The 13,458-nt window shown below is 36.5% G+C and overlaps 1 protein-coding gene across 2 annotated transcripts in view; it reads right to left on the reverse strand.

Annotated features, from left to right (window-relative positions):
- RYR2 (ryanodine receptor 2) overlaps nucleotides 1-13,458 on the reverse strand; it is a 729,440-nt gene that overhangs the window by 99,953 nt on the left and 616,029 nt on the right. Inside the window, exons 73-77 of one of the 2 annotated variants that reach the window (XM_082634943.1) lie at nucleotides 12,551-12,610; nucleotides 9,574-9,718; nucleotides 5,931-6,117; nucleotides 2,704-2,800; nucleotides 985-1,088 (exon numbers count right to left, since the gene is read on the reverse strand). In XM_082634943.1, the coding sequence (XP_082491069.1) occupies nucleotides 985-1,088; nucleotides 2,704-2,800; nucleotides 5,931-6,117; nucleotides 9,574-9,718; nucleotides 12,551-12,610 (593 nt within the window). Of the gene's footprint in view, nucleotides 1-984; nucleotides 1,089-2,703; nucleotides 2,801-5,930; nucleotides 6,118-9,517; nucleotides 9,719-12,550; nucleotides 12,611-13,458 lie in introns of both variants that reach the window. The other variant, XM_082634944.1, reaches the window with a different exon arrangement.

A 13,458-nucleotide genomic window follows, 5' to 3' on the forward strand; every position in this document is an offset into this window, starting at 1 on the left:
AGCAGTTTTAAACTTATAGCCATCAGAAAAATCCACTTATGAGAAATACCTCATTACCTGACAATGCCAGACAGGGAGCTGCTCTATGCTTAGGGATGAGATGATTTTGTTAGTTAGGAAATAATAAGAGAAAGAGAGAGAAATCGTGAGAGAAGGATGGATCACATTAGCTAAGAGGGAGAAATGTACATTATTACGACATGCATAGAGGTCAGATGAACTCTTTAAGACTCATGTGGCTATGGGTTGATAATTAAATTCTCTGCAGAGGATGAGGGAGGCCTGGTGCAAAGTAGGCTTCCTCTCCCATGGCAGGGAAGCAGGTAAAGGTTTTAGAACCTCCGCCATGGCTCATCTACAGAATCAGCCTGTGCGGTGCGCCTGTAATGAGCAGCTACTGAGCATATTTTGATTACTGGGCTTCTGAGTGCATTTCTTATTTAACTCCATAGAGGTTTGCCCTTTGTGGTTTCAGTGAATTCATATGACCAAGACTGTAGGAACCAAGAAAAATGGAGAATGCCCATAAAATAGATCTCCAAGAAACCTTCCACTGAGAGGATGGCGCACCCACCTCCTCAAGTTTCCTAAGACTTACTGCTGAATGGAGACAGAATCTATCCAGGAAATTTGGGGTCACCAGTGGTCTCCAAACATTTTTGGTACTGAAATTTGCTTTGGGCTCTTTTATTTTCTAAAGCCTGTTTGTGATCAACAGGAAGATTCAGAATCAAGTCAACCAGCTAATTACAATGTTGTTAAGAAAAATGAGAGCTAGGTAAGTATCTGATAGGTAACTATTCAAGCCTGAAGTTGTGTGAGCGTTGATTCGTAGTGTAGGCCAGACTGGTCCTATCTTTGAACACTTCTCTCTCCTCCCAAGAACAAGATGAAACTGAAACAGGAACATGTGACGGACAGAACACTCAGACACTGGTTTCTATCTGTTCTTCCTACGTCTCGTGTGAATCCTCCCAACCATACCATTTCTCCGTTAAAGCCGTTCGACTGAACAGAAGGATCAGCTGATGGAGAGGATCAACCCGCTTAGTGCCTTCATCTTCCTCCGGAGGTTCTGCTCCAGGTTTCTATACAAAAGTCAAATTTATAAAATTTCACATTTAGGTGAAATGTTCACCCAGACCCAGGAGCACTATGAAGGCTTGGAACAACAAATAAAAAGAAAGTCTTTCTCTTCCTATTGTGGTGCGTGAGTGTGTCTGTGTCATATGCATTGTACCTGCACATGTATGCACGTGTGTGTGTGTGTTATATTAGCGACACAAAGGTATGCAGCTTTTAAAAAAAAAGAAGCTATTTAATAATGGGACCAAAAAACACTATGGGCAAGGATGACTTACCTCATTTAAAAATTCTGAATGCTATTCTTATAAGCAGATTCATAACTAACTGAAAAGTGTATCTGCTACATGGATTTCAGCTTTAGGGAGGGCTCAATTTACAAAGAATTGCAATAAAATGCTACATCACTCCAAGTATAAAAATGTAGTTCATGTAGCAAAGCAAACTGATTATCAAATGAAACATTTTTGTTGCCTACAGAGACAGAGAAAGGCAAAGAATGCTGAATGAGTTAATGTCTGAACCACTTACACATTATTTTTTCTCATTTTCAGTTACTTTTAAAACTTAAAAAAGTAATTTCATTCTATTGGATAGAACATGTACCATGAGGAAAATTATGAAGCACTTTTACTGACTGTAGAATTAATTAATCCCATTTGTTGAATGATTTAATGAATTTTATATCTCTAAAAGAATTACCCATTCAGACTGATATTCTCTCTACATAAATGATGTTCTTTCTTGGATTTAAGGCTTAATGTTGCAGGTACTGTGTAAATTTCTATAAGGTTGAATATTCTAATATTCTACAGGTTTTGATTTTAAAGAGAAATGAAATTCATTTAAAATATAAGGGGGTAATCAGGGGTAAGGTTTTATGAACTGGATTAGTTTATCCTTTATGTTCCCTGATAATTTGTGAGTTAAACAAAACAAAACAAAACTTTTAGACAAGAGGTCTTTAACTTGGGAATCACAAAGCCTCTAACTAGTCTGCAAAATTCTGCAGGACTATATGCTTACAAATTTTCCTAAGATGGTTCTTGGTCAGATTTTTAAATAGGTCCACAGCTCATAAAAAATTAAGACAGTGGCTCCCCTGAGTGAAGCACTCTCAGTAACACAAGCCTCCTTATCAGCATGGTTGGACTGCAAAATTCTACTTGCCATTTATACTATATTTACCATGACTTCCTGCTCTTCCTATACCTAATCTATCATTCTCTGCCCTGTATATGTTTAACAACCAGCTATTTTTCATTGGCTTTTGTCAACCTTTAACCTAGTTTTGGTGAATAATTCTTTATGGTTCAGCTTTTATAGTAATATCTTGGTTCTGAGGTGTCTGAAGTTGCTTTGAGGAAGAATTTAAAAGAATAATAGAGTCAAAGTTTAGTTAAATTCTGAATTGCTGGGTGCTGATGAGATCTCTTTGAAATAAGAAGAGTGACTTTTTCTCTAAACACTGCATGCAATAACAATCGAGAATAAAGTTTCCTAAGGCCCATACACTGCAATGATGTTTTCTCTTCAATGTTATAAGATAAATGGCTCACACCAATGTTATTCCACCAAGCCCAGACTTCCTTTCATCTTCTAACCCCATTAAAAATGTACCGCTAAATCTTCTATCAGTTTATCTTCAAAGTAATGTTCTTCTGTCTCAATCCAAGATTTTTCATATCCCTGAAGAAAGAGATTGACAGCCCGATGCCTAAAAGGTAAGCACAATTTCAAACAGTTATTTTTAATTAAAGTGAAAAGGTATTCAGTAGCACTTTATCACTGGATTATCTGTGCACTAAAAGAATAAAATAAAAATAAACTTCCCACTCTCAACTGGAGAGCAAGACATCTCAGAGGACAGAGAAAGGTTTCTCAGATCACACACTGACATGGATTTAGTTATTTCTAAGTTTTGTAACATTGGTCAAGTTATCCAACTTTGTCAACTTTCACTTCTCTCATTTATAAAACGAGGATAACCCTATCTACGTGTCAGTTTTGTGAGACTCAAACTGAGATAAAGAATGTAAAGCACATTGGATGGATGCTCATTACATGGTAGCTCTTATGACATAAAGTGGCTCTGCTTAAACGATGTTATGGAATTATCCAGTGCTCCTGTTAACATTAGATACAGACCCTGAGGATTACAAAACTAAATGTATTAAGGGAACTTTATGGGAGTATATATCCAAAGATTAAATCCTAGAATACTGATGACAAGTGGCTGCCTATGAATTAAAGAAGACCAGTGAACACTAAAACCATAAGTAAACTCATCATGAAACTGATGAGATTTATGGCTAAGGTTCCACTCTAAGAAAATCATGTCAATAAGGGAACATCAGAAGAGAATACCAGACGTGTTAAAATGAGCTGGTGCCATTGTAGGATGGAATGCTGAGCTTAACAGTATCAAAGGCGGGCTAAGGAATCACGAGACATAAAGGTAGACAGGTTTATGAAGGGCCTTGAAATCCAGGGAGAAGAACTGTCAACACAGATGGAACGGCCAGAACTCACCATAAATTCTTGTACGAGAGCAGCTCAGTCTTACTGGTACATCAGAATCCCCTGTGGAGCTTTCAAACAGTACACATGCTAAGCCCTCAGATATTCTGATTCAACAGGTTGAGGCTTGGATATTTCTCAAGCGAATTTGAGTGTATTTCCTAAAAGCACCAGGTCTGAAAACCACTGGAATAAGGGATACAATTCTGAATATGTTATATCCCAGAGAGTGGAACGGCAGACTCCGTGACATTGTAGAAACTAGCTTGGACTCTGCTGTCATCAACATGACGTGAGTCAATGAAGGGAGTTGAAGAGGTGGCCTTGAAGGGAAGGATGGTGATGCAAAACGGTTCAAAGGAAAAGTTGAATACCGTATGCTAACACATATACATAGAATCTAAAAAAACGGTACTGATGAACCTAGTGTCAGGGCAGGAATAAAGACGCAGACGTAGAGAATGGACTTGAGGACACGGGGAGGGGGAAGGGTAAGCTGGGACGAAGTGAGAGAGTGGCATGGACATATATACACTACCAAACGTAAAACAGATAGCTAGGGGGAAGCAGGCACATAGCACAGGGAGATCAGCTCCGTGCTTTGTGACCACCTAGAGGGGTGGGGTAGGGAGGGTGGGAGGGAGATGCAAGAGGGAGGAGATATGGGGATATATGTATATGTATAGCTGATTCACTTTGTTGCACAGCAGAAACTAATACAACATCGTAAAGCAATTATAATCCAATAGAGTTGTAAAAAGAAAAGAAAAGAAAAACTTGATGAAACTTGGACAATGTCTATATAGGAGCAACCAGAAAAGAAATAAGAATATGAATTCAAGGTCAGTGTTCTATTTGACTAATCTGTGACACCATAATTGAGTCAGAGAATTTAGAAGCAGCACGTGGTTTGAGAAGGAACTGAAATATATTTTATACTTGGTGAGTGACAAGATGGCAAGGAATTTACTGGCCTTAGTGAAATGGAAAAGTTTTGTTTATTTTGCTTTGTTAGTGGCGGGGGGCAGGGAGGAGTTATGTTTTTGTCTTGTTTTTTTCTTTTTTTTACTACCCAACTTACATTATTCATTCATTCAAACACTTACTGAAAGTCAGTGCTCTAGGTGCTGAAGATATGAAATTGAACATAGCTCTGAAGGATCTCGAAGTCTGAATCAGAGAGACAAACAGCCCCAATACTATAGGAAAGTGCCCACAACCAGAGGTATTTAAAAGTGTCCTAGAAACAAATAGGAGGAAGCATTTTCAACTTGGAAGAAGTAGAAGGGCATGGCTTGGTCAGAGATGGTCCAAAAAAGAGATGCAGCTGAGCTGAGCCTTGTTTAACAGACATGGGGATGATGCCACTTGTAATAAAGCTCAGATTGGGAAACAGCACAGTTTCTTAGGAGAATCACAAGAAGGCTGAAATGGTACCCTGGGCTAGACTTCAATGCCACGGGTTACTTTTCTTTTAACAAGTATATCTCCTGTATCTCTAGGAGAAGGTTGATGGGTCTGTCAAACGTGTTTACGTTATTCCCATAAGTTAGTTCCATATCAGTTCTTTTCCCCAAAGGCTAAATAATCACAAAAATAATAAACAACAATTAACAATGTTTGTGTTATGTCCAGTTCTAAGCACTGTGTATACTTCGACCCATTAAATAACCTGAACAACTCTATGAGGCAAATTTTACAGTACAGCTGAGAAAACTATAACAAAGTCAGGGAAGAACCTTGACCAAGGTCGTGCATCCATAAGCTGCGAGGTCAGGATTCAAATCAAGGCAGTCTGACCCCCAAGACTGAGTTCCTAATTACTCTATCCTGCCTCACATATGTGAGCAGATCCTCCTGAGTATTTAAAAGTAATAGAAAACAAACTTATGGTTACCAAAGGGTAAACGGTGGGGAGGGATAAATTAGGAGTGTGGGATTAACATACACACACTACTATATATAAAATAAAAAACAAAGACTTACTGTATAGCACAGGGAACTAACTATATTCAATATTTTGTAATAACCTATAAAAGAATCTGAAAAAGAATAGATTTTTATATATGTATAACTGAATCACTTGAAATACCTGAAACTAACACAACGATACTTCAATAAAAAATAAAAGTCATTTCATAATGACATTACAGACCAATGAGAATACCCAACAAAGGAAGACAAAGTCAAGTATTACACAGAAGAGCCAATAAATCTTGTCCATCCTTCTCTTTGGACTATTGTACTCGTGTTAAGGTAGATGCCACCTATCACTTGTTAGGGGAAGAATAACTTTAATCCATTATAAACATCAAAGAAATTCTGACCTTGGCAGGTTATACAAAGGAGCCATCCGAAAGCAGGCAACCACTGCCCGTTTTCTCTGCTTAGAGAGCAGCTTGTGCCACACGGCCTTTTTCGATCTCTGAGGATGCTCGACCTGAGATAGAATGACACAAAGACATATGTATTTAACCCCCCAAAGGCCCTCAAAAATACAGCTGCATCTTTTAGCTAAAAACTTTTAGAATTTCAATTCCAAAATTACCTCACAATTATTATGGGAAAACCCATGTCCTCAAAGTTACCCAATGCTAAATTTGAAATAGTTTCAAATGTTACATATTTTCCTTAGTAAAACTATAATATTTTCCCAACACTGTGTACTTTAGAAGCTATGTGATCTTTAAAAATCAAAGAAATATAAAACTATTCTATATAAAACAATTTTGTATCCTTTTCAGAATTCGGTTATGGTGCCAAAACATAGTTTTTGCCTATGCAAAACAATTAACCTATTCTTATTTATTTATCCATTTCCACTAATTTTATCACAAGAGCTACAACAGTAAACATAAATAGATGCAGTTAAAGAAAATTCTAATGAAAAGTCCGCTGTTCCTTAATATAACAGGATGGAGAGATGACAAGTCTTTGTGAACACATTAGTAGGAGTGAGTAAAAGAATTTAATTTTGCAAAAATGTTAAAATATATAATTACTTTGTTAGATAGGGACAAATGAGAATTCAAAAGTTGCAGTAAATGATGCAAGCAAGCTATGTGTTTAGCTAATGGTGTTTGGAATTTCAAGAAGAAAAAGAGATTAATTGTAAGTATTAGAGAGAAAAAAATCCCAGCATAGAATTCTACATTAATTAGTAATTTCTAGGCAATTGAACACTGTACTTCCCGGACTGTAATATCTCCGGCGCAAACATGTAGATTTCTGGAAGAAATAAAAACGTTACATTAGCTAAAAAAGTAAAACTAAATTTATTATCCTTTGCAGTAAAGGGTCAACATATGAATGTAATAATGCCTGAAGAAAACATTAAGAACGTTTGGATTACAGTGATTTGGAAATTTTAACAAAGCAATTTGTATAATTTGAAAGCACTTATTTCTGTGATCGTCTTCCTTCTATAGGATCAATAAACACTTTCTGATAATTATCCAGTTCAATTTTCTTCTTGGTTATATTAAGCAAAACAAAACATTGTTGAGACACTGCAGGTGAAAACAATCAAGGGTAGTATTATTCACCTAGAATACGGCATTCTGATCAACATGGGTGATAGTCAACAAACATAATTAATAAGGAAAGACCTTAAATAGTGAATTTTCCTATAAATCAAGTAAACAGATGTTGTTAAGATCTGTGATCCAAAGGTGAACATCAAGATGTGTCTTGTAACCGCTTGAACACCTGGGTTTGCTGCTGTGTTAGCCTGTCTGGAGTTTGAGTATTAGACAATTCCAAGGAGACAGCTTACTGTCCTAAGAAAAATGACCAGATGTACAGTACAAAATGTTCAACTGCAAAGGTTGCTGACCCTTGAGCCAAATGAAGTCTTTCCTCTGCACCCACTGTTTTTGCACCGAGTGTGGCAAATGAAAATATTCTTTGCCAACTATTCTATGACTCACAAATTAACATTAGAATAGAGGTATTAAAGGCATGAATTCTGCACACAGATATCTTCCACTCTTTTCTATTCTTTGATAACTGAGGAGTTCTTTTTACTCATATTCTTAACAGTTTGAAGAATACTTGGCCATGAAAATCTGACCCTCTTACCTTTTCCTAGATAATTCCTACTTCTTTAAGGTTTACACAGGGATCACCCTCATCGTGGCTAGAGTAAGTTTGGGTCCCTCTTATTCTCTCTTCAGTACATTTTGTATCCTGGCACATCTAAGTCACTACATATTTATCTATGTGGCCATATACTCCACTACAGCACAAGCCACTTGAGTAGAGGGACAGAATTCAGTCCCCAGCAGAGTACAATGCTGCCATATGGTAGTGCATGCAATAAATGTTCACAGGATAAACAGCTGCTCAGTAAAATGAATCTCACCACTTTACAAATAACATCATTCATTATGATCACATGTATTTATGAGTATATAACATATGACTATAATAAAACAGGGTTCAATAAACTTCATTTAATGTATCTAAAAGTCATTCAAGCAAATCCAGATATGTGCATGAAAACCAGGAAGAATTAAAAACTCATGGTAGAGTAATGCTGTCAGAAATGGTCCTCTAGGAGCCATTTAATTATCATTGAGTAATCTTCCTAAATATGTATATACTTCTGGAAACACAACTCTATGACTTTATATATCACTTAACATTTCATTACCTCAAATCTTGTCATCTGCTGATGGATGATCATTTATATTTATTTAATATTTCCTGAAAATATTTAGGGAACCATTAAGTTGCCTAAATAATATTTTATTATCATATTATATTATTAATATTATGGTGTTACATTATGTAAACACATATCGATAGCCATATGGTATAAGAGTATCCTAGCTTAATCTCATCAGGTGCAGTGATAAATTGCATGGCACTGGAGAAGTTATTAGCATTTGGGGGGCATCTGAGTAAGCAAGGAGGAAATTAAGAGGATGCTACATTAGATATACCCTTCGGTTATTTAACTGGCCAGGGCAGTGATAGGAGGTCATCAGATAATATAAAATAGGAAGCAAAGAAACACATTTATTATTGCTATGTCAGTAAGTTCTGCAAAACATTCAGATGACAATATCCTGAGGTGACATGGGGCATTTCATTATTTTATGTTCAGTGTAAAATAACCGCCCCTCCATGTCAGGTAGGTATTGTCATGGAGACCCAGTGACAGAGCACACTCTTGGGTTTACACTGAGCACCCTCAGTCTGGTGTTATTTTGCTGAATGGACCTCGTGAGAAACAGAGACTGTCTCTGTGTTGCAGATATTTTACCTAAGCCAGAAGATCCCTTATACAAAAATATAATCCACCGATTGATGACGTTTCAGATATTATTGGTTTGGGAATTCTTGAGCAAAGGTAATAAATAAGAAAATCAAATACACAGTAAGCTTTGTAGCTTAAAATAGAATACAACTGAAAAATGATAAAAAAACATTATTTTCACATGGCTCTAATACCAATGCACTGCTCTTCTCTAAATGTAACATATTGCTGAACTTGAGAAAAATTAGCCCAAAAATATTAAAAGGAAAGGTTAAATAAGTGACCTTAAATTCAAAATTCAAACATTAGACCAGGGAAAGATAGTATCTCAAACATGTTTTTATGATGAACAATAGAAAAATAATACAGTTATAAAACATTTGAAATCAGGTGTAACTCCTCAAATTTTTGTTAAAATGGCTTAAAATTAATTACATAATTTTAATTATCTGTTTAATTTTAGAAATATTTTGAAAAAGACTATAAAACAGAGGCCTTGATCTCCCCAAATACATTATTTATCGATGGTTACAAAAATTACAAGCTTGGAAGTGCTGCTGATTAGATACTAAGGACTCCCAAGTCATAGATTCTTTGTAATGAACATGCTGGATATATATGTTTTCTGGCCCACGGTTAACAAGTTAACACACATCCTTTAAAAAAATATTTTTTTATGGTTAAGGCAAATGTGATTGAATCAACACAAAATCTAACCTGTTCAAGATGAAAAAGCACATTTGCTATATCCAAGACCCTTTCCACTGTCTTCTCAGGATCTGAAGTGTCTTCTGTCCTGTTGGGTAAATCTTTGTAAAGAGCCATCTGCCATCTAATAGCAGGATCCTCCACCTGCAGAAAAAAAGAAAAATGTTAAAAAAAATACAGTGTAAAGAGGGGAAGACACACTTCTGAAGAGTCAATCTATAGCTATTTATTGAGCATAGCACAGGGTGAAAACATGATGCAGAGATCAAGACAGAGAAGTACCTTGTACTCATGAAATTTATCGTCTGGTGAGGAAGGCAGACATCAAACAAACATTTACAGTTGTGACAAGGGCTACTAGAAAGAAATATAAGGTACCTGGAGATTTAACCTAATCTGTTGGTGGTTGGGAAGACTTCCCTAAACAAGTGAAGTTTCAACTAGGATTTAAGGATGAGCTGGAGATGGTCAGGGAAAGGAAATAAGCAAAGCAATCTTTTATCTTTCTCTTTTCCTTTCACAGTCAAACACTGAGAGACTCACATATTTACTTTAGAGGCAATGATATAGGATCACATTTATCTATAAATACAAGGATTCTACAACAGAGCTCAGTCTCACTGAAACAAAGATATCAATTAATATAAAGCAACGAAGGCCTACAAAATCACACTTACAATAAACCAATCTACAGACTCTACTTTTTAATACTGTCAAATTTCCTGAGTGAAAGATACAACGGAATTCTGAATGTTTTTAAGAAATATTATTTTAAACCATAGAAACTGACCAATACAAGCATCTTTCCAGGGATACAGCACTTCAAAGTAATAATTTAGATTAACTATGTCATTAAAAACGGGCACAGCAATACTCGTATGTTTCTCCTCCCATTAAATACTTTAAAAACGGGAGATGGAGTGCAATGAAGCAGAAGTAAACAAACAACATCTAAAACTTCACAACTCCTAGCCTGAGAAAGTGTAGTTTGAAATGTTAAAAATAACTTTCATCTTACAGGAAAACAGAGATAGAGCTCTGTGCACTGAACGACTTGTCAACACCATTTGTCTTTTGATAAAACAAGATGTTTTCTTCCATATACTTTTTTCATCTGAGGACTCTGGTACCTCTAGATATTATTCTTTCTAATATACAATCACTCCCTCTTGTCCTCAGGATTACCAGTCTTACAATTTCAAGACAATGTATTCAAGAAAGAGCTGGGAAAAAAAGAACTCATTGCTTGCAAGTCTGTAATATACATGAGGGCCTTGGGGCCTATTTTTATCTACATGGGGGCCTTGGGGCCTATTTTTATCTACATGGGGGCCTTGGGGCCTATTTTTACACCTGGCGTAAAAAATATAGAATGAATTGTCACAAAGAATATGTATTCATTATGTCTTTATTTTCAGGTTTCATTCGTTTGGAGGTGAAATATTGGTTATAAATATGCATCCTTTTCAGCTTTTTTGTTCCTCCTGACTCCTCAATACACAGCATACATTGTCCAAAGTATCCCTACAAGTAATCTCTAGAATATAATGGAAGAATTTCCTCCTGCTTATCCGAAACATAACTTTTTTTTTTTTTTTTTTTTTTTTTGCGATACACGGGCCTCTCACCGTTGCGGCCTCTCCCATTGCGGAACACAGGCTCCGGACGCGCAGGGTCAGCGGCCATGGCTCACGGGGCCAGCCGCTCCGCGGCATGTGGGATCTTCCCGGACCGGGGCACGAACCCGTGTCCCCTGCATCGGCAGGCGGACTCTCAACCACTGCGTCACCAGGGAAGCCCCAAGACATAACTTTTATTTGACTGTTTCCTGAGAGTGGTATAAACCCCTTCTTAAGAGGTAGTGAATACTTTCTGTCTCTACGTGGGACCAGGGTTCTCAAAATGTGGTCTTGAATTCCCTGGGGCTCCCGAGATCTTTTCAGGGGCACATGATTGCCTCAAGTGCCCATGCATGTAGTATAAAATTGAGGTTCAGCTGGAGGCTTTATGAACATTTTGAATAATGTTAAAAATCTTTTTGCTATCTGCAAAGAGATCGTGCTCTTATAGGAATTAATCTCCTACTCTGTTAAAGTTAAAATTAAATGGATAATTGAGTACACAACAAAGTACACATGAAATTTGCTCTAAATAATGTGAGTACTGTAAAAGCATGTCGCACCTTTATATTATATTCCGAAGTGTTAAAAGAAAATGAATACGGTTTGGATCTTTGGAAAGAAACATTTTAATACCCAGGAAGGGATACATTATACTATAGCCACTAGTTTTTGACATTTGGACATTTTCACAATTAAAAAAAAATCCTCAGAAGGGACATCTGAATAGAAGCAAAGAGTTGAGTCAAAATAATAAATTGCTAGACTTCTCATATTACATAACACGTCCTGTAAACAAATGAATAGCTTATCCACTACTATGAAAGCATTTCCAAATAATGGTAAATGCTTGGACTACAAAAACTACTTTGTGCAAATTTTTTACCCACCATTAGAAAGTATGTGTTACCTTGGTTTCCATTCATGTTTCTCTTCTAAATGTACACTGGCTTTGCTATTACATTAATTCTTGCTATCTCGTATGTACTAATGACTCAAATACACTTATTTAATTTCTGAGCACTAGGTGTAAAATATCAAATTTTCATAGACACCTGTCTCCATGTCCCAAAGGTCCTCAAACTCAGCTATATGAAGGAAATTCCCAACCTTTATTTCAACTGGCAACATCTTTTTTTCAAAGTTTGACAATCTCCGATGATCTACTTTAAAAATACATCATTTGTTATCTTGAGAGTCATTAATACAAAAGGATTGAAAGCAGGATAATGACTGATTAAGATGATATATTTCCACTACCTTACTTGTTAAAGTAACATTATTTGTAGTACTCTACTAAAGAGAGATTAACTAGTTTATAGGTACTAAGTGTGCTTTCTAATAATATTGGGCTTACCTTGCCTTGTAAGTGAATATTACTGCGGATTATATCTCGAACTTCATCCTCAGTGTCTTTCTGTCAAGAAATAAATGTTTCCTAAATGAAGTCTTATAATGCATCGACTGTCACAAGTCATTAGAAATAAACTTCTTGAAATAGTATATGTTTGAACAAATGTCTTTATAGGATTTAATACATGCAACAAATGTATTACATCGCTCAGATAATTAACGTCTGGGGCTTATCGCTCAGATACTTTTTTGATATTGCTGTGACTTGAAACAAGACAACCACCTAATTTAACTCCAGTGAAAGTGCCCTAGACTCAAGACAACTGAATTTCCAGTTCATAAGAAGTAGGGCAGAAGCATGTTCCCTTGGGTTTAAACAGAAGTATGTCTCCAGCATTCTCTGAAATCTCCATGAAGTCATGTTAGCACCCAATAACATCCCCAAGGATCCAGTAATACTGAGGAGCATATCCTGAGAAGCAAATATTAGACAAAAGCCAATGGGCCTGAATCTCTGCAGCTCCCTTTCCTACAAACTCCCTTCAATTTGCTCATGGTAGGGTCTCAAACTCTGGATATGCAGAGAGGTGCTTCAGTATGGGAACATGGGAGGGAGAACATGTCCTCCAATTTACATGAATAAAAGACAGCAAACCCAATGTATATTTTTGAAAACTTGCATCCTCTCTGGGTGACCATGAAGAGGAAAACCAGAGACCATCTAGGAATCTTGAGAACTTCAATCTTGATGCTCACAAAGGAGAAAAGCTGCTGATTCAAAAGTCAAATTCGTATCTAATGACAATCAGCACATTATGCATCTAACATTCAAAATCACTCTTCAGAAATCTGCAGAAACCTCTCATCACAAATTTGATATAGGAGTTCATATGAAATCCATTTTTTTCCACT

The sequence above is a fragment of the Mesoplodon mirus genome, assembly GCF_964341445.2.
Source record: "Mesoplodon mirus genome assembly, chromosome: 2".
Classification (NCBI taxonomy): Eukaryota; Metazoa; Chordata; class Mammalia; order Artiodactyla; family Ziphiidae; genus Mesoplodon; species Mesoplodon mirus.